This window comes from Sceloporus occidentalis, unplaced genomic scaffold (genome assembly GCF_023333645.1).
Source record: "Sceloporus occidentalis isolate IW3139 unplaced genomic scaffold, rSceOcc1.0.p SCAF_131, whole genome shotgun sequence".
In the NCBI taxonomy this organism is placed as follows: Eukaryota; Metazoa; Chordata; class Lepidosauria; order Squamata; family Phrynosomatidae; genus Sceloporus; species Sceloporus occidentalis.
In genome coordinates, this window is record NW_028317111.1 from 1,965,298 (window position 1) to 1,988,327 (window position 23,030).

A 23,030-nucleotide genomic window follows, 5' to 3' on the forward strand; every position below is an offset into this window, starting at 1 on the left:
ATGGATATTTTGCTGGTTTGCTTAAATGTCTGTTTTCCCCATGAAAAAAATATTTGATTTTTAAGGAGAAAATAATAAAAAAAAATACAGTGGGCAGTTCCCTTTTTAACTCATGGGGTTAATGTAAAATATTGTACACAATTCTTTTAAAAAAAGACACAAACTTACAGTTACAAAAATGATAAAAAAAATGATTCACCATCACATGAAATTAAGTGAGAAAAGGGATTGTAGAACTCATTTCAAACATGGTGGTTTTTAGTTGTATATATTATTAAAAAAAAAAAAAAAAAAAAGTACTGCATCATTATTGCTGCAAAATTATCAATTCACAAAACAGGGCAGGGAAACAAATGCTGTTAATTATTTATTGTATAATTAAAATTCTGGAACTTCGTCCAGACAGTAATGGGTTAACACTTGCACAAAACGTTGAAGAGACATGGAAATAAATCTACATTTTGCGAACGCATGGAGGGATTGCAGAAACCTTCGTTAAATGTGTTTTCCTCTCTGTTGGTTTGCACTGGGAATCATCATCTTAAATTGGCCTTTTTTCTATTAATTCTTGTATTAACATTATACATATTATTATTTTTGTACTGGGTATATGGCTCTAAAGCCACAGAGAAATTGGCCAATAATTGGCAATTATTATATGATTCTATAAGGACTATAGTAATAATTTTTGGCTTATTTTATATAGTTTCGGGTTTTTTTCCGTAAATATTATGGGAAATATACAGCTGAAACACATTGTATTAGGGATTTGATACCCGCAGCTCAGTATAATTCTTGATATAACTTAACATGTTCATCATCCATTGTACAGCGCTGTGGAATATGATGGTGCCATATAAAACAATAAATAATAATAATGTAACCGCCATGAATATTGTCCAATCTGTGAAGGCCTATGTGGGTTGCAAAGGGTTAAACATGCACAGAGCCCCAAATGTACCACAACTGATTTCCTGCCAGTTCTTAAATGTTGATATATATATATATATATATATATATATATAAGAAAGATAACTGGTATTCCTGCAGAATTACTCATTCTGAAAGTGCTCTTTAAAGGGTATTTCAACCTAAAAATAACAGGGTGAGAGGTGATTTCCCTGTAATTTGATAAATAAGAAAAAAAAATGGGAGCCAATGATGAAATCGCGAACATCTCGTGGGCAAAAATTATCACTAAAAGATCTATAGTAAATATATGAATTTTAACAACAAGGACATTTTTTTTCTCAATTTTTTTTTGGGGCGGGGGGATATTTTGGAGAAAATTATAGGATTTCAAAACAATTGATAAACAGCCTTTTTCTTTCATTCTTTTTTTTTTTTTTTTAATAAAAAAAGGTAGACTATTAATTATGCCCACCCCATGGCACCACTGTGAAAAATAAAACAAAAAAAACAAAAAATATTACCTAGGCAGTCGGACTTTTTAACAAATGATTTTAAACACTAGCCGACATATCTTACTGTGAATTGTCAAACCACATATATTACAACACATAATGTCCAGAACAGTATGCAAAGATAGTAAGAGAAGATTTAAGAAACAAAACAAAAAAAAGAAACATCCATTTGTTTGGGTAATTGACTTTTTTTTCAATGACATCTTCTGGTCTCCTCTGCCACCAGCTAGAGCCACCAGTGACCCACACATCTTCAACAATGTCCACAGTTAGGAACCCAAAAATGTGAAAGCTGTAGGTTGAACCACAAACACTTTTGAGAATTCAACCAGATTCCAAAAAGTTCCCCAGCAACTCTCGTGTTTTTTCATGGTTGGGTTGTGTCTCGTAAGCCAAAGAAATTGAAAAAGAAAAATGTTTCTCCGATATTTCTCCAAGAGGCGACTTTTCTTTAGAGAGGGTTCTACAAAATGTAATGTTTCCTGTAGTCTAAAGTAAAGAGATTACAAAGGAAGTTGGTTGGGGCTGTCTTGGTCCTCAGATAATGAGCCTGCATAGTCTTTTTTGTGCGCTACAACAAAAGGTGGTTCTCTGCTTCAGCTCGATCTGATATATATGTATATATATATTTTTATTTTTTTTCCCAAAGCCGGTCCGATATTTTTTTAAAGCTAAAATGAAAGATGTAGTAGTATTTTTTTTTTTATTTTTTTTTTGCTTTCATTTTCGGTGTTTCTCTTCCTTGTCCCCATTTTTGCTACCTGGTCCTTCTCCAGAAGAATGCCTGTTAGTGCTGTTGTTGTTCAAAAACATCTTGTCCATTCCTTTGAGGGCCTCCGTAAGGTAGTTTTGGAGAGCTGTCAGGGCGGCACAGATGGCTGGAGCCCCAAAGCCATGGGTAATGAGGCTGAAGTGAGTCAAGCAACTCTGGATCCCAGGTTCCAAGATGGGACTTGGCCTACTGTTGCCTATAGGCGTTCTGTCTTGAGCCAAGAGATCCGTGAACTCTTTACAAAGCTGCCTGAAGTGGGGGAAAAAAGGAGAAAAACCCAAGGGCATTACAAACAGAACACAAATCTAATGATAATTATTTTAATATTTAACTCCATGTTTACTGTGGAAAAACTACATTGGCAGAAACGGAATACCACCGCCTACTCAAGCCTAGAGAGTTCAAGCTTTCTGAATCTTTATCGATAGGTGATCTAGAGTAGGGAAAAGGCAAACGTGACACAGACAGGCATGCAAAGAAAGAGAAGGGAGGGCTGGATGAACAGGAGGCAGACAATTGGGACAGAATGCTTGGAATAAGCTATACTTAAGAATTAGCATGCAATTCAAAATGGCCGACTAGATGCATCCATTTATCTGTGAAATTTCTCAACAAGATATAGCATTGAGAAATGCAATTATTCACCTAGATTTAACCAATTTTTACATGTTTAACTTCATTTAATGGTGGCAGCTTCTTATTATTCCTAGAAATGTTGATGATGGTTTTTTCTCAGGGTAAGACCTTAACAATATCTGCCAAAGTCTTGGTTGGCTGAACGCCTTGGGAGTGGTTGTCCATTGAGTAAACCGTTGTACGCTGCATTTATATTGATTAAATGCGTACAATAATTACGACCATTAGGAATTAAAAAAATATTCTTCCTTTTAAGCATTTTTTCTAATAGTTTTAAATATTCTAACGCTTACTTTTTTTCTCTACTCTGTATTTCTCTTCATTAAATGAGCCATGAGGCAGAATCCTGAATCCAAACTAAATGTTGTTATCTAATTATACTTAAAGGTTAAAGGTGTTATGGGATAATTGTAGCTTTTCCTGGACTGTCAATCAAACTCCCAGAAACTTTGAATTTGGGTTAAAAAAAAATATATGGCAAAAGTCAGCCATTATTCATCTTCAAAGTCAAAATGAGGTGATCTGCAACTAATTAAATGTCTGAACCGCTTCTATCTTTTGACCTTCCAGAAAGAGGCAATGAAATTCAAATCATGTTCAAAAGAAAACATGTGTACACATTCAAATAAATGATTTTTATAAAAAAAAAAATCTAGCTTCTGTTTTTTTAAATCAATTTGACAGTCAGGACAGGGGGGGTGGTAGAGGAACTACCCAAGTTCTAAACGTAATGCAGGGTCCCAGGAATGCACATGAATCCATGCAAAAGTCATTACAACATTATTATTTTATCAACTTATATTATTATTATATTTATTATTATTTTTATTATTAGCTTTTATTCATATGGCGCCAACAATTTTCGCAGCTCTTCTTACAGTCCATACATGCAAAGGTCCTGACAGAAGTAGAACCGACTAGGGTAAGACAAACTGTTTCTGATTTATCGATAGAAGAAAATACCAGCCCGGCCCCCAGTGTGGGCAGAATTATTCTATAACCGGAGCCTGCATGGCATACTCTGCACCCAGGCTAAGCAGTCACCCTGCTCACATCTGACACCTGCATCTTTACTGAAGCCCACCGCTAGCTTAAAGCCACAGCTTCCCATTCAGCGGAAAATAAGAGATCTGCGTGATGTCTGGGGATCAAACATACACCCACTGCAAAGTAACTCTGTCTGTGCTATACTGCATGGCAATACTGTAATATTACCCTGGCCATGAAGTGCTACGTGTCCATAATACAGTGTACACCAGTGCTACATGCCCATAATACAGTTACGCCAGTGATACGTGCCCATAATACAGTTACGCCAGTGATACGTGCCCATAATACACTGTACGCCAGTGCTACGTGCCCATAATACAGTTACGCCAGTGCTACATGCCCATAATACGGTTACGCCAGTGCTACGTGCCCATAATACAGTGTACACCAGTGCTACGTGTCCATAATACAGTGTACACCAGTGCTACATGCCCATAATACAGTTACGCCAGTGCTACGTGCCCATAATACAGTGTACCCCAGTGCTACGTGCCCATAATACAGTGTACACCAGTGCTACGTGTCCATAATACAGTGTACGCCAGTGCTACGTGCCCAGCCGGCAGAGCTTGGGGAGTAGAGTGTCACTCAAACTGGCAGTGCTACTGTGTAAGTGTAATGCAGTGTGAGCCCAGTGCCATGTATCCATAACACAGTAACACCCAGTTCTACATGTCCATGATGCAGTGCGAGCCAGTGCTCCATGTCCTCAATGGGTGACACCCAGTGCTCCATGCCCATAATGCAGAATTCCCATAATACAGTTTAATACTGCCTTAAAATAGGAATGTTTAACCCCCAGCTGCCCAGTGTTTCAGGCCTTAAATGCAACCACCACCATGCAGTGCTACAATCTAATAATGCAGAGTCCAAGGCCTACAACCAAGCAGAATGTCCAGTATTGGATCCACACAATACAGTCTAATAGCAGGCCTGCATCTACAGCCCATCACACAGCATGCACACATTAGCCTTGTGGTCTGGCTCACTGGTACACAAAAGGCTGAGGCACACCAGAGGCATAATACCAGCTGGCCAGTAGGACAACAACACCAAGAACTGATGACGTCAAAATCTCACATACTGCACAAGCCTTCAGCAGGTGGAACTCATTAATAATATTATTAATCCATTATAACGCTCTTCTGCAGTCCATAAAGTACCAGCATCAGTGATAAAAGATACAGCAGCAGGGAAGATGAGGGGGAAAAGCAGGATAAATACTCAATAACAGTATAAATGGAGATAATATTATTCATTCACTCACTTTGTGGCCAGCAACATATTCTTCCTGGAGTGCAGGTCTGAAGGGTCTGTGTGCTGCCTGTTCAGATATTCTGATACTGCCTTGGCTGGAAATTCAGTTTCACAAATATATCCAAAATCCCGAGCTAAATGCACTGCTTCGCCTGTAAGGAAAAATGTGTATTCATTAGTCACATTGAGTGGTAGATACATAGAACAGCCTCCCAGCAGACGTGGTAGAGGGTAATAAAAGTGAGAGAATTTAAACCTGCATGGGCTAGGCATATGTCTCCTGAATCTAAGACCAATACAGAACACATAATAAGGTGAATTATCACAAAATCCAGTAAGGCTGTGTACTGGAAATCGCAACTTTACTGTGTGAGTTTTTTTAAGCCTTTAGAAATATTTATAAGTTTGTATAGTAAATAAGTTATTAAAATGTGAATAAAAGTAATTATGATGTACAAGATAACTTAAATCAGCATTCTTATTAAATATATAATGATTTATCTAGAACTAAAACTCCTTTTAAGAGATGGAATTTGCTTTGATTTTCATTGGAAAAAAAGAATGTTCAAAATTATTTTTATTTACAAATTGATACAATAAAATAACGATAAAAAGTATTCTATTTATTTTAAATAGTAGTATAGTAGTAGTATTTTAAATGGTAGTGATGTAAGTTATGTTTACAAAAAATATATATATTTATTTTAATTTTTATATATATAATTGTATATAATTATATCTCTATATATATCATTTCTTTATGTTTTATATATATATATTTATATATATTATTTTATATACATGTTTTTTAATCATGGCACTTATTAATGGGTGTCTGTATTTTTAAATTGTTGTATTCTTTGTAGTTTGGAAGGGTGTCAGAAGGGTGGAGATTGACAGAATGAAACAAATACCATCTTTTCATGGAAGAAAAATAATAATTAGTGCTAAAAGAATTCAAACTGTCATTTGCTCTGCAAATTTGGTATCAGGTTTCTAGCCTGCAGCCTGTAAAACTCGTCTTCATACTCGGAGGAATGCGAATTTCTGCTCACAAAATTCTGCAAGAAAATGGCTGAGGCTATTTAGGCTCTGAGGGGGATACTGAGAGATTATGGCATGACCCCTCAAGGAAAAAAATATATTTTTCAGTTTTTAAAAAAAACAACACATTTTTTTATTTATTTTATTTATTTTCTATCTTTTTTTTAAGAGTAACCTGGGGTGGGGGGCTGTAAGGATTTCAACCTGACAGCTAGAACAATTTTTTACAAATTATTTCTTGGTTGATTTTATGATCAGGGAGTATTGTTTAGCATATATATATATATATAATTTAGACACAAGATTTTAATACAAATTTCACAAAAACAGAAAAAAATCACTTGAGGCTGACTTACTAAACCAATGTGTTTCATTTACAGACAAACACGAGAACATAGGGTGACGGACATGACGTCATATTTTTATAAAGTTACGTATGAGTTTTTAGGGGCACAAACAAGGTTGATATGTTTAAAAATCAGGGAGAGGGACTGATTGCTATACATTCATATTTTAATTTATATTTAAAATGTGCAAAAAGACCACAAGGCTCTGATTTTTTGTTGTTCCTTCATTATTAGTAGTATTAACCCTTTAAGAAACAAATTGTAAACCATCATATAAAAAATACAATAGACTGCATCCTTGGCTTTAAAAGGGTTAAGCATTATAGCGTATTTGGATTATCGTGTGGGCTGGATTCTACAGTGTCATTTAATATTTTTAGTATCAGATGTCTTCAATATCCCCTCTGGCACTCAAAAGGTTAACCTGCCATGTAGATGTGGGTCTCAAGGCTTCTTTAATTGGTTTTGGGGCATTCTGATGGCAACAATTGCATTTTTTATGTTATGTATTTTCTTTTAACTTAATATTGCACCTTCTATAATCAAAATGACTAAGACATTTGGAATATATATATATATATATATATATATATTGTAATTTAATCATCGTGTTAACCCTTTGGCTGCCGTAGCTCTCAGTAGCCCTTTCTGATTTTTTCGACGATTTATGAGCATTTACCAATTTGTCAGGGGTATACACTGTAACAGGATTAAATGACATACAACTAATCCCACTTATTTTAAAATTATGGATGCCAATGTGGTCATTTGACTGATATTTTTTTATGTAATTATACAAATTGTACTACTACTAATATTATTATTATTTATAAAATCGAAATACATTCCCATTACTTGATTTTATTTAAAAAAAAAAACCAATGCATTAGTTACTAGTGGGTAGTGGCATTCTACATTAACACAAAGTGTCCAAAGAAATAAATTGGAATAAAAATGGAAAATTGCAGAGTTGTAATTTAAATAATTCGATAATGTTTGCCAGCTAGATGTCTGTGCTTTAAAACTAAGCTTATAAGAACTGTGTAAATAAAAATAATTAACTATTCAGACTACCAAAAAAGAGGAGAGCCTTTTTTGAGAACTAAGTACGAAATATAATAATGATAATAATAATAATAATAATAATAATAATAATAAATAACTCATTTTTCTAGCAAATGTGACTGGAAGAGAAAAGGTTAACCGTTCCCTGTCAGGGGATCACCCATCCTGGTTTTCAATAACAGGGGTTACGGGAGCTGAGAGCAGGAAGTAGGAGCCTCCACTTACCTTCTACCAGTGACGTCAGCAGGGTGACGTTGGCAGCCTTGCGGCGACCTGCGGGCAAATTCAATCCGATTTTCTCTAGCCGCTCTCTTAAAGATCTCCCCCCATTTTTCGATTTTGCTCTGAAATTGGATAAATTAACAATACGGTTAACCTACAGTTTATGGAAGAAACCCTGGAGATTTCCAGTGAAACAGAAGTAAAGTGTTATTGTGTATTTATGTGTAAACAGGTAATTAAAATATAAAGTCAAAGGTTTAATGATATTCTTAATGCTATGCTACGGAATATGATGACGCTATATAATAATAATAATAATAATAATAATAATGCACATAAATGCCTATATGTTTTAATGTATTTATGCTACTTTACCGTGAATAATTTAAAAATATTTCAACATATTTTAAATAATAGTAATAATAATAATAATAATAATAATAATGTATTAATTTAATTATTTTTAGTAGTAGTTGTAGTAATATTAGTAGTAGTATTAATGTTTGGTTTATTGTTGTTTTTAAATGATTGACCATAAATAATCAAATAATTATTGATATATGGTCAGTAATAATTTGTATGTCAGTGTTTCTACACATTTGTGTGATTTTTGTTTATGTCTCTATAAGTGTCTATTATTTGTGAGTGTATTCAAGAGCATTCGCCAGGTACCGAGTAAAGACTTAAATGTACATGGAATGAGATATAAGGACTTTATGATGTGTGCCAATCAAAGTCAATCAGGTAGCAGGGATAGGAGCCATAGAATCCTCCCTACATCACACTGCCAAGGATAGGGCATTTTCTGGGGTCTGGGGTGATATGACTATTAATATCAGATATGTGCCTTCTTGTGGTTAAGATGACAGGAATTGCATACTACTCACCAATTTTTGATGCCACATGTTTTTTTTATTATCCCCAGACATTAGTAAAGGTTAATATAATTGTAGCAATCCATGATGTATATAAGGGATTTATTCACTAAAGAGGGGGCTGTTCAATGTTTCAATTCACTGAGGTTAGTGTGAGGAGCCAGCCCTGGTATTGTTCTCCTGTAGGAAAAGGCTGCCAAATACAATCAGAGGGTCCCAGAGCATAATTGCCACCTCCCTACTGCTCCCCTTACCAGCCCCTCACCTGAGCAAAGGCCAGACTGGCCCTAAGTAATGTATAGTTCATCAGCGAACTAACTTTCAAGACATTTCCTCATCTTAACTATGCATTGCAGAGGACTACCAATTGGTTCTAGTTATCTGAGAACTCTTCAAACCCCTACAAAATCTTAAATATTATCTAATTGAATGTAGGTGTTGTATCAGGTAAAATAAATGTAAGTAGCATCCAGTCAAACATTGTGTTTAACATTGGTGGTAGATACGCAGAACAGCCCCCCAGCAGAAGTGGTAGAGGCTTTTAGACTGAGGGAATTCAAACCTGCATGGCACAGGCATTATGACTCCTGAATGGGAGGATTACATAGACCAAGTGAGTTTTATCTGTGTTTCTATGTTAAAGTTCTATCAGTAGATGATTGCTGATTCCTTACCTTCTTAGTACCCCTCCTAGGAGGGAGGCATTGAGACACTCTGGTGGGGACAGGCGTCTCTGGACCTCTCCCACTGTCACTTTGTACTTGGATGTAGAACTGAGAAGAGACAGGCGACCAGGCACTGAGCAGAAGACCTCTCCAGCATTCACAGTCATTCCTCCCAAAAATCCATCTTTGTTCATCATTAATGAGGTGACAGATTTTGGTGGTACTGGGACTGGAGAGAACAGAAAAAGAGACATTGACACATTAGATCTGAAGATTCTGTAGCTAAATGGTTAATAGCCACCCCTTTTTACCATAGGAGAGCCAACCATTTGACTTCATAATATTTTAAAATTGGAAATAAAATAAATAAATAATAACGTACTCTTTTGGAATAAAAACTGTACTTAACCATTTCACTGCTAGGCAATAAAGAAATGTTTGGCAGAGTAAATAGTTAATAAAATCCTTGGTGATATCTTCACAAGTCAGGGTGGCCGGGGCAGAAAATTGATATTTTTTTTGCAATGTCAAGGGTTAATCAATCATTTCACAATTCTCACTTTTCTAATGGCCCCTAGCCATTAAGTGGTTAAGTCCCCTGCTATTTACCAATATTGATTAGACACATTTATTATAATTCCGCCTACATATACTATGTTTTTCGCTTTGTAAAATCTAATATAATAAAAGAATAAAAGAATAGTGTTTATTTTCATTTCTCACGTTTTCTATTTAAATTAAATACGCAAAATTCCATCTGACGATATTCTGTATTATCGCTCTTTAGACCACCTTTTATACATAAATCTTAATAAATGCTGCAGGTTTTTGAATTATTTGCAATTATTTGCTAAAAATATATTTTTTTCACACCAATTTGAGGAAATAATAATGAATAAAATCCATCTGAAAATATTTCGAACAAATTCGATCACAAAAATCAATGTTTCCAGTTAATTAAAACGTTCTCCAGGAATAGTCGTGGAATCAGTAAATTCGAATTATTCCACAATTACTGAAAATAGTATAATATTTTTTTAAAAAAATATCAAGAAACTAAATATTTAATAACAAATTGTTTCCGTTTTTTTTAACATTTCGGTTTTTCAGCTTTAGTAAATAAATGTATATTTTTGCAATCATCCATAATTGCCTCAAATTCTGTTGGTAGTAACACAAAGTTACCGAACCCCATCCTTCTAGTTATAAGGCGTTTCGCCAAAATATCATAATTACATAACATAAACCTCATTAGTCTTCTCAGGTTTTTTTTAGATATTAAGGTAGAGTAAATATATTCTTAATTTCTGACATAAAGGTTTCAATGTGTCCAACTACAAAACTACTTAATCTGAAAAACTACAAAAGGAAAACATAGGGATTAGGGAATACATTAAAAAAATGTTTCATTTCAAATTTCATTGTATTTCAATGTTAATCCATTGATTCATTATATACTTTTATAACACTTTTTTTGATCTATACATTTAGTAGGGTTGTTTTTGGCTGGTCTTTAGCAGTGCAGGGTAGCCAATGCTCGGTGGGTTTGTTAGTAATTATGGGCATACACTGTTCATGGAAACTTAATTTCAGGTTGAGTGAGGCTGCATTAGAAGGACATCAGGAAATGGTAAGGAAATGGTGCATGGAGAGGTCTCAGCAGGCAGCCCCCACACTCTTTTACATGTTTACTATTTTCTCTGCATAAATTAACCCCATTCCTGCCAAAACAATGACTGCAGTGTCTGTATTTAAGAATATTGAACCAGCAAAACATAGTTGAAATGCCAGAAGGGGGTACAGACATCCTGCTACCCAAATGGTTAAACTGGAAAAGAAAATCCTTAACCCTTCAAGTCCGGAGGGCGTGATATCCCACCATGTAGCCATTAAATATCTTTCTATCTGAGCAGGTGAGATTACAATTTAAAGAACTGTATTTTTGTTTTTCATACATTTTAAATTTATGGATTTATGGGTACCCCGAATATAAAAAAAACCAAGAGACCAACAAACATATATATATATCTATATATAGATAGATATGGACATATATATATATCTGTATATATATATATATATATATATATATATATATATATATATATATATATATATATATATATATATATATATATATATATATATATACAGATATATATAGATATAGATAGATAGGTAGATAGATATGTTTGTTGGTCTCTTGGTTTTTTTTATATTCGGGGTACCCATAAATCCATATATATATATATATATGTGTAAAAATGATTTATTATATTACAATTTTCATTTTAATACCGCTCTAAAATCCTCATAAATCCTGTTTTTTATTCTGCTTTTTCTGTGTTTTTTTAATTTTTATTTTACCTTCACACCTACTTATTTCTGTGTCATTCTATCCTTGCATCTCCTTTAAATGTCTGAACTGAATACTCTTAATACTATTTTTTCTCGTCTCTTAGGATACATATTAACATACAATTTAGTTTTGACAAATCATATGTGTAGATACATAGTAAATATTATGTTAATTTCAGAAATTTTTTTCCTAGGTCGTTATGGGGAGAAGGAATTTAAAATGATTTTTTAATGTCTACTTGGAATTTGGATGTGTTAATGTAGCGAATCGTTCTCATTATTGTTTTATTGATTGGTCGCCGACCAACCCCCTTTAAAATCGTATTTACCACCCTCTGCCAATACATATTACAGGATCTTAAGTGCACCTTACATTATCTCCACAGACTCTTGAGTCTAATGGGGACTTTAATGATCAGGCTATAGAAATAAGACCATGGTCCCTGACTATTACATTAATAGCTCAAAGGGGGATCATAGAGAAAATTAGCCTTAAATGAGCTCTGGAGATCTCTCAAATGAAAGAGACATTTATCACACTGGCTACCTTAACTCTCCTTGTTTGCTTCTCTTCTGGGAACAACACATTTAAGCCTTAACTAAATTACTTTGGAAATGTCAGCTAGTCTCAGATAGGAAGCCTAACTAGGAGAAGAAAACTGCCGCTATTAAAAGTCAGGAGTAAGGAATCACGTTTCGTTAGGTCAAAAATTAGGACCATACCCTTCTCCATTCATTTTTCATTATGTTTGTAAATAAATTATATTTTGTATTTTTTGAGTTACACCTTTTCCTGATTTTGACAGACTCATGGATTCAACTGCATATAACACAAAAAATTTATTTTTTTAGTTTATTTCTTTGTCCCTGTTATTCTCGGTCATATATGACATGGACATACATCTACATTATTGTAAATTTAACCTAGGATTTTTAAATAGTTTTTTTTAGCTGACCTAAATTTGGGGGGAAACCAACGATTATAATAAACACAAAATCAAGGTTAATGGAGTCATTAATTTAAAGAGAATTTTTTTATCAATTTAGTGGAAAAGCACTAATAAATTCTTATTTAAAAATTGAATCATATCATCTGTATTTTTGAAGCATGAAAGGTTGTTTCAGAAATAACTAGCAGAGATTTTAAAAACTTGTTTTATCCTGTTTTTCTCCATTCTGATAACTTTACAGTAAATCAAAATTTGTACAAAATTCTTCTGATATTTTTATCTGTAATCAACACATTATTTATTATAACAGAGCTGTTATCATTCTGTTATCTTTCGTAGATCTTTTTTAGCCAGCACCTGTTCCAATAACTCCAACATGTCGTGTATATATATATATATATATATATATATATATATATATATATATAATCTTTCTCAAATGTTATAAATAATATAAAAAATAGCTTTTGGGTGTTGACTAAGAACACTGTAAAGGCATGTTGTGCAATCTGACAATTACAGTTTACCTGCTGGTATTAGGTCCCTGCAGCTATATATATATATATATATATATATATATATATACATATATATATATGTATATATATATGTATATATATATATATATACATATATATATGTATATATATATATATATATGTATATAAATATATATATATGTGATACAGGTCTAAACTGCGGACTAATTCACACACACACATATATAAATATATATCAGTTTTAATCTGTAAACTGCAAGGTATCAAATGTTATTTTAATTTAAATTAATGTTGATACTTTGGCAGATTCTATTATCCTCTTCCTCTAGTTACCTGGCCAATCCTAACAATGGATGGCCTTCACCAGTGTTTGTTATTTTATGGGGCAATCTTTTAGCTATGGGGTTGAATTCCATTAAAAGTGTTGACGTTATCCTTAATTTTATCTCCCAGCTCCCCCTAGACTATAGCAGAGAATAATGAAATAAAATCAGTGATTTCCTAGGTAATAAAGATCAAGCCTTAGATGTAGTACATGATAATTGTCTATAGCCTCCTATTTAAACTATGGCATGGAAAAATTATCAGATTTAGCAATAATAATACACCCCACCTACATAGTAAAATCATTTTTTTTAAACAGAGATTTTAAACAAGTGTGTATTTGCAAATGGTTCATTTATTTCTAATTATTATTATTATTATTATTATTATTACACCTTCCCTATATGTATATAAGATTCTATTTCAGTTCTAATCTGTTCTTGATCCAACCTCTAAAGAGTTACTGATACCTGAATAAAATCATAATCCTTAACCTACAAATTTTGCAGAGAGGTATGTTTTCATATTGTAATATAATTATATAAAAGGATAATGCCTTTTCCCTGCATTAAATACATTATAATATATTTATCTGGAGGCCAATTACACCAGACAGAGAGTAAACCTCAAACTCTCTGGTCAGCTACAGGGAATAAGGCCAAAAGAAAGTTTAACCCTTTAAATGTCCAAGAGGCCACCAAAACAATATGCCCCCCTGGGTTCACTTTTTTTCCTGCAGAGGGTCGAGTTGTGCTTGACATGCAAAGTTATTGACACTGCATAGACTAATACTGGTATATAATAATTATAAAACAAATGCAACTAAATAAATTGCCTAGATTTAACATTAATTCTAGCCATTAATTATTCTTCTTAGATGTAATTAACAGCAAAATGAAACAAAGGGAATATCAGTTGGTTTTTAGCCTGGTTTAAGGTAATGGGCCCTAGGCACAGGTGACCATTAATCTGGCAACTAATATACATCTATCTAACTAATTATCTCTCTATCTATCTATCTATCTATCTATCTATCTATCTGTCCTCTAGATTGTAAGCTTGTGAACTGTAAGAAGCACTGTAATTGTTGGTGCTGAATAATTAAAAGATAATATGTGTATAAATATATATATATGTGTGTGTGTGTGTGTATGTGTAATATTCTAGAGGAAGATCACTGGTTTTAAAATGTTTAAATAAGCATCTTTTTACAACTGTAAATTAATCTAAACCCAGATTACTTAAATATAGTATCCCTTGTAAAATCCTCCAATTCTCCAAACCAAAATGTCAGCGAACCCCTCATTGGTATTTTCATGCATTGTCAGTGTGAAATGTAGAATAAAAATGGATAGGCAGAAATAAGCCCAAAATGAGTTGTTGTAATTACATTGAATTACTTAATTATTTTGATTACAGCTGTACACAAGACTGCAAACATTTGTTAAGTGCACACCCTTAGCGGCAGAGGGGTATTTTGGGGTGTGATTCTGTGCATGTGTTTTTTTGATGACAAGTTCACTGAATTTATTATAACCAACCATGTTACAAGTGCACATACATTCATTTCTATAGCACACGATCTAGAAAATGGGATGGGATGGGATGGGATGGAAAGTACATATTGTTTATGTTTTTTTAGCCCCACTATATATATATATATATATATATATATATATAATTATTATATATGTTTTATATTATAGTATTATTATATATTATCATAAGATATATAATATATATTATTATAAGAGATGTCTAGGTATATATAATAATAATAATAATAATAATAATAATACAAATCCCTGAACTACAAAGAAATGTATGTATGCCTAGCATTTATACAATAGTGCGTATGTATTCTTCTATGAAATTTTTAACATCCATCAATATGTTTTAGATATTTACCAAAAAATTTATTTTAATATGCTTTTATTGAAAAAAAAATCAAGTTTTGGTTAATTACTGCGTGTGTGTAAGCTACAATATTATTGTTTTGAATACAATCAATGGGAAATTAGATTTTAATGGAGTGATTATACATACCTTTCTTGATGACTGACTGATCCAAAAGATTCATTGCATTATTGGCATCTTCAACTGACTGTGGAAATAAAATATCCCAGCTATATTAAACGATATATAAATATTATTTACATAAATGCAAAGAATTATACCTCTGCACATAGATGATGCTTACACACAATATATATATATATATATATATATATATATATATGTATAAAGAGTTAGAAATATATATGCATTGATAGAGAATCCATCCACCCATACATATATTAATCATGAGGTGCAGAGATTAACATTTATATTAACCCACCAGGACACAGTTTATTATTCAGGGCCCACAGAGTGAAAATGAAATACAGTCAAATGATCTGAGCTGATAATAAAAATGAGCTGGGAAGTGTGTGTTTGAGGAAGCCTTATTCTTATCTTGTTAAACATTGAATTACATACAGAATCCTGCACACTAATGGCTCACAGGTTTAGGTTATTATTTTCTGTTCATGAATATATCTGAGTTTATATTACTGGAAGTCAGGGATCAGTCTAAATAAATATAGTTCTAAAGATTGTTTTTCCCCCAAATCTCATTGGAAATAAGATGAGAATTTTAGTGGAGTGTGACAAATATTTTAAAATGTCATTTTCTATTACCATAAGTAATACCCAGACTCCAAGTAGTAATGATAATACTAAAAAAGTGAACTAGTTCATTTAAACAATAAATGCTACTAATGTTTGTGTTCCTTTAGATAGATAGATAGATAGATAGATAGATAAATAGATAGATAGATAGATAGATAGATAGATAGATTATAAATACAGATATATGATCACAATTTGTATATTTTATCGGTTTCAGTAAAAAAAATTAGCAATTTTTTATGTCAACACTGAATTTAAATGTTCCTTTTAACCTTTTAATTTCCAGACATATAAAATGATAATGCATCTGAGTGAGTACCTGACAAGGCTGGATTTAAATGTGTTTTTTAACCCTTTTATTTCCTGACCCTCCATCTAACTGCTCTGATCACTTTAGAAGAAAACTTATCTAATTCACAACGACCTGATTAAAGCTATAAGAGAACTGGAACACTTAGTGTTTGTGTGTGTGTGTGTGTTGGGGGGATTACCAGATTGTAACCCTTAAAAGTCTGTTTTTTGTGGGAATCTAAAAATAATTCACATTCTTGAGGATATCATATGATTTTAGGACCTGCTAGAACTTTTTTTAAAAAAAAACACACACACATAACACCCCAGAAAATTAGTAGAGGTGTCATGTTCCAGCTTATTATGACACCTAATAATCTGCGTGGAGTGTTTTGGCAGGTAAATTGCACTCCCCACGCTCCATCAGCAATGTGGCGTAGTTGTTGTAGTTAATGAGAAGATTCCTGTCTGATTTTCTATCTAATTACCATCTCCTGCTGAGTTTTTGCTCAGGATACCCACTCAGCTTGTTGGCACTTAATAGTCACTCAGAGGATCGTAAAGATTTAATTAGGACTGCTTGCAGAAACAAGGAACAAACAACAGAGACTTGTAATTACGACATTTCTTTACTTTAAACTGATACAGGAAGGTCTGAATGCATCAGATTTTTTTATGTCTTTAATTTGTTTTTTTTAAAAACAAAAATGCTAATCACCTTAGACTAAAAACCCAGTTCGCTTGCCAAGATCACGCAGGGGTTAATATGTGTTGTCTCGAAAAAAGATACTACAAAAAATAATTCCGATCTAAACTTTAATTTAAAATGTGACACTGGCTAATGTTTAATTATTGCTGAGAATAAAAATTTAGAAAATGAAGGAGGGCAATACAAATTTATATATTATGTTAAAGAAAAATTTGCTACATGCCCAATTTCATCAATATTGCCATCCATTAGAATTGTTTAAAAGGATTCGTTTTTAAAGAAATTGTTTGGCGTTTTAACCATGCATAAAAGTTTATTTCAGGGGATTTCGTTAAACACCTGGATATTATTTCATTTTTATATTTCGGTTTGATATTATGTACGAAAATATAACAAAAATAACCCACCTAAAGCGAGGAAAATCTCTTACTTTCGGTAATTTAGTATACTAAAAAAAGTTGCCATTTTAGATGAAAGTATACGAACTCGAATTTGTAGTTGGAGATATATCCTGACAAACAAATTCCCACGCAAAGACACATTTTCACAAGAAATGTTACATTTTCTGATATAATTTGGGCTCATATTCTTTTTGGTATTTAATATGCGAAATAAGCGTTTTCTTTTACTGTAGCGGATAATTTTGATCACAATTCTTAAAATTAAACAATAGAGCTTAGTATCTGACCTTGGTCAGATTTTAATATGAGATTCTGTGAAATTATAACCTTTCATTTATCACAATGTTACACTAAAGCATCATTACCTAAATTACGAATAATGTACTGGAAACATCTCTATTTATCAATCCTCTTCCTGTATATATGTATAATATTGTATGTAATAAATTCAGTATTACATAGAATATTATTAATAATCAGCAGATTGTGTTAAATATATTTGCCAATCCAGTATCGTGTTCAGTTAAATTATTTTGAAAATTACATGGATCCATTGTGTGCACCCTAGGGGTACAATTATCTCAGAACAACAAACTTACATTTATGTAAATATAACCTTCTGTGTGCTGATGACTTCCCCTGTTAAATGATACATTACTACAATTTTCTAATTAGAAATATGGTCAGCCAAAGTATCCTGTGCTGAAATGTGCACAAGTAAATAGTATTCTTAAGGATCACCTATGTCCCCCTCTTACCTGGACATCATCCATGCCTGGGTGTCCGATCCCATGCAGGGACAGGCTGTCACCCATCCCAGAGTCGAGCCCATGATGTGCAGAGTGGAGAAGAACATCTGGTCGCCTAACTGAGTGGTAATCCTCCTGGGGTCAAGTCCAGAGAGCTGGGGCAATGAAGCTCTAGGCTGAGGAAGGAGGGTCCCAGTGTCCGAACCGACGTCTTGCCTCTGCCTTTGTCCCCAGGGGTGCTGCTGGGGTTGGTTGCAGAGGGTTTAGAGAGTAAGGATCATTGACATGGGAGTAAGGGTCTTGACTTTGGTGATAAGGTAGAGGCTGGTATGGAGGTGGGAAGTATGGAGGCTGAAAAGTCCGAGGAGGGTGTGTGTGACAGCGGAGGGGCACTTGAATAGGGTCCTTGAGACACTGATCCCAACTGGGAGAGTCTAGAGCTATGGCTGGGCACACCATCATGGCGGTCCTGGAGATAAAAGACAAGAGGGTCACTAAAAATACCCCAATCATTCATAAATACAATCAAACATATCATCAATATAACACGTGAAGCATTTTGAATAACAAAAGTGCATAATGCTCAAAAATATCATGATAATTATAAATATGCAACTTTCAAATTCAGTTAATGTGTTTTGTCTATGCAATTAAAGTATTGTTTTTAAAATTATGACATTCTGTGTTTTTTAGGCTAAATTACATTGATATTCGCATTATCAGAAAGAAAATGGTAAAATGTTAAAAAACAATTAAAAAAAGAAAGAAAAATGCCACCTTTATTCCGGTGTCACTGAAAGACTAACAGCTTTTAAAAAAAAAAAAAAAAAAGAAAGAAAGGAAAAATTACTTGTTATATGAAATACATCGCAATACAAAATAAATCCATTTAACCTTCGGAATAAGAGGGGAAAAATAAAATTGAACAGTAATAAAAAAATACAAATCTACAAATTAATTAAACATCGGTGAACAAAGGGCTAAAATAATTTAGTTGCTTTACCCCAAAGAGAGGTTAAAAAAATCCTGAAATTCTCCCTGGCTAAGACTGGTAAACAAGCAAAAAAAAAAAATATGAATAAAAGAAAAAAATCAGTTAACTTTGTACTCCAAATTGCCAAGAGCAAAATGTGGGAAGTTTTTTCCAGTCTCCTGCTGACACTTCTGCCCACCTCACACCAGCACTAAGAATCTGTGGAACCTCCAATTATTGCCTTAAATTATAAAGCCAAAGGCATTTAAAGGGAAAAAAGGAGAAAAAAAAGATTTTTTTTTAAAAAATGAGTTTAACTCACCATAGCTGAATAGGTGTGGACTAACATCTGGCCAAAATGTAATGTCTTGCAAGCAGTTAGAAAAAATAAAATATTTTCTTGTATGAAGCAAAAGCTGGAACACTTCTTGAGATGTTTTCAAAACTATCCATCAAAAAATGTCCTCAAATAGAAAATATATTTCTATGTATTCACAGCCTCTCTCTCTCTCTCTTGTCTCTTTCTGTGTCTTGGAGCTGTGGATCTGCTTCCACCCAAGGCAAAGCTCAGAATGCCTGCTCTCCCCTACCCTTCTGCCTCTCTACACCCCCTCATAATAATTGATATTCATGACTATTAATATTACAAGGACTACTTTAAAGGGAGAATGGAGAGCAAATGGAGCATGCATGTGCAGCCAGCTTTTTGAGCTTCCCAAACCATTGTAAGTGACGTTCATCCAGTGAAGAATTACTATATGTGATCAGACAAGGGGGCTGGAGATAGGAAGTCTTGGGTAAAAAGTTTACTAGGGGAGGAAAAAAAAAGAGATATACACTGTGTCATTTAAGTTGGGGGAGAGGCTGCACCACACAGGGGTGTGTGGGATTAAAGAAACACTACAGTTTACAGCTAGAGGCTAAAAGGAAAAAAGAGCCTTATCCTGTACTTAATTAGACGTTGCTAATAGCCTTCAGTGATTAATACTGGCATTTTAAATAAATCACAAATGTTTTCACACACCTATATTTACCAATGGACACATTATATTATAGTAAAGATATCATTATATATTATATCTCATATTATATTATATTATACATCATATTAAATGGTATCATTTTATATTCTATATAACATTATACTCTTTATAATGCAAACAACATGATCTATATATATATATATATATATATATATATATATTACATATTGTTAAATATATATTACACTATGAGATATGCATGGAAATAAATGGTGTTATAGCTATGTTAGTAACACACCAATATTTACAATTTGATACATTGTATATATTATACATTATACATTATATATATACATTATATATATATATATATACTTTATATATATCACAGTGCAATGTATAATAGTTAACAAAGTATATATATAGTAGTGTATCCAATTGTACATTCTGGTGTGTTGAAGCTGTAAGTAACGTCTTTGACGCTAAGAATTTGTTTGTGTAAATGCAGAGTAACTTGAAAAACAGCTTATTTTTTTAGCTTTTTTTGAAAAAAACTTTTATTTTTCTTTAGGCTAAATTCTGTTGGATTCTTCAGGAAAGTGAATTCTAGTTTGACAAAAAGCCAAAGGCAATCTGGACTCCCTTTGATGTTTTTTTTTTTGTGAAAGAGGAATACCAGCCTGGCTGTATTTTCTACTTATTTGTCTCAAAATTATCTTCCCCCCCCCTCCCCAAACGCATTTTAACCCTCCAAGGCCTGAAAATGGTTTTAGTAAATCTTTTGAAGCCCAGTGCACACAGAAGCATAGTTAACCCAGATTCACCTAAAGACCTCTAAATCAGCAACCAGAAAAGGGTTGGCATCTAGAACTACTTCTATTAAACATATATAAGTAGTGGGGTATGCAGTTGCTGATTTGAAAACATTAAGAATTGTGGAAAACTACCCTCACTTAAAACCAATTGTAAAATAATAAGTATTGGGGTAAACGTTGTCGGACACAAACGTTAGTTTTAAAATGTTACTAGCCTCTAAAGAAAGATTTAAGAGTGGCAGATTACATTTTAGAATTATATGGGTTAACCCTTTTTAACCCAGAGATGCTAGCAGAGAGAGATGGAGACACAAAGAAGAAAAACAAATAGAAGAAAAAGAGAATAAGAGAGAAAGAGAGAGAGAGAATCAGAGAATAAGGGTGGGATAGAGGCTGTTTTGCATAGCATGGAACTAATTCAGCATATGCCTGATTGTTCAGTTTATAATAAGCCTGACTTTAGCTATTCACAACCCATACATTCTTGGTATAAGGGAGCTTGCTGCCCACAGAGATGGGACCAATAGGACCCCTCAAAAGCCCATTTAAAGGAACACCATCCTTTAGTCTCAGATGCTCTAATTTGCATTCACCTTCTCATTTATATGGACTATGACTGATTAAAATAAAATCATTGTCAAAACAGAGCCTCCAACACCATTTCATAAATATATTCTACAGAAATATATATCAAACAGCCTTCTGGTAGTAGTCCTCCTCCACACCCCTACAATATTTCCTGAAATCCTGCTTAATAGTCAAGCAGTCTTGGTACTTTTTAAACATTAACTAAGTTCTCTGGCTGTGTAGTTGGAAGCGATGACCTCTGTTTAAGAAACCTCATAAAAAGGTCTTACTTCAGCAAGTATGATGTCCACCCCCACCAAGACCAAAAACAAGCACACTTATTGTTATAAAGAATCAACACCTCACATATAATCCTTTTACATTTTTTACAAAAATACTCCGGATCTGGTTTAAAATTCACAATCGACCCTAATAGTTAAAAAAAAAATCAATTGATCAATTCCTGTATGTAAATATACATTAGAATACTACTACATATTCCATTCTAGAAATATTCATTTTACATCATTTATAGTTTATATTTATTAAAATATCTCAAAGAAACTATATTTATATTTAATATATTAACTATCCTATATGTAAACATTCGTTTGCTTTAAATTGTTATATATAAAATCAGTGTTGAGTTATTTTCAATGCACCAAATGTGCTTGACACATCAAATTAAAATGTATTGTTTAATGGAACTATGAGATTAAATTTGTTTCTCAACCCAAAAACTATTTACTAGATTATATGAACAAAATATCTGATAAGGATCTTCAGTACAAGTGCACAAGAAAATTTACAAATTTCACAAAAACTGCTCAATAAACTCTAAAATTAGTGAAATATTTAAAAAAAACACAAATGCGAATTAATGCTGTTACCTCATAGATATCTTCATATTTGACATTTTCCACTAGTTTCCAGAGCATGATGTTGGAGTCTTCAGTGTGAGATGGACACATACATATGAACAGCAGCTGTGTGTGTTCCCACTGTGTCCCTGTCTATAATAATCCCACTCCAAGTGGAAAAAAAAGAAGGCGAAGAAGAAGGGGGGAAAAGGCATCAAATCCAACATCCCCACAAGAGCAAGTTATGTCTGAGGCTGGGAACAAAAGAATGAACATTCAGGACATAACAAATTCCTGCAGCAAATCTATCATTATATTTAATGGAGTGGATATGGATGAGTATTATGTATGTACAGCCATATGTGCACATATACATGTGTGTAAATACATAATATTAGGGTATATTAAATATAGGACATTCAATCTGTTATTTTACCTGTCGAGATATAATTTGATAGGTATCCACATATATGTTTAAGTAAATGGAATTTCATTTCATTTAAGATATATATTTAGTAGAAGT

General features: G+C 33.1%; 1 protein-coding gene across 1 annotated transcript; it reads right to left on the reverse strand.

Moving 5' to 3' along the window:
• Positions 1 to 2,144: 2,144 nt before the first annotated feature.
• On the reverse strand, positions 2,145 to 22,585 carry TFAP2B (transcription factor AP-2 beta). The gene is given in 11 exon segments (XM_089499189.1): positions 2,145 to 2,445; positions 5,150 to 5,291; positions 7,821 to 7,939; positions 9,367 to 9,586; positions 15,536 to 15,593; positions 18,319 to 18,432; positions 18,435 to 18,551; positions 18,553 to 18,666; positions 18,668 to 18,778; positions 19,605 to 19,631; positions 22,538 to 22,585. Coding segments are annotated over 11 exon segments (1,371 nt in total).
• Positions 22,586 to 23,030: the final 445 nt, after the last annotated feature.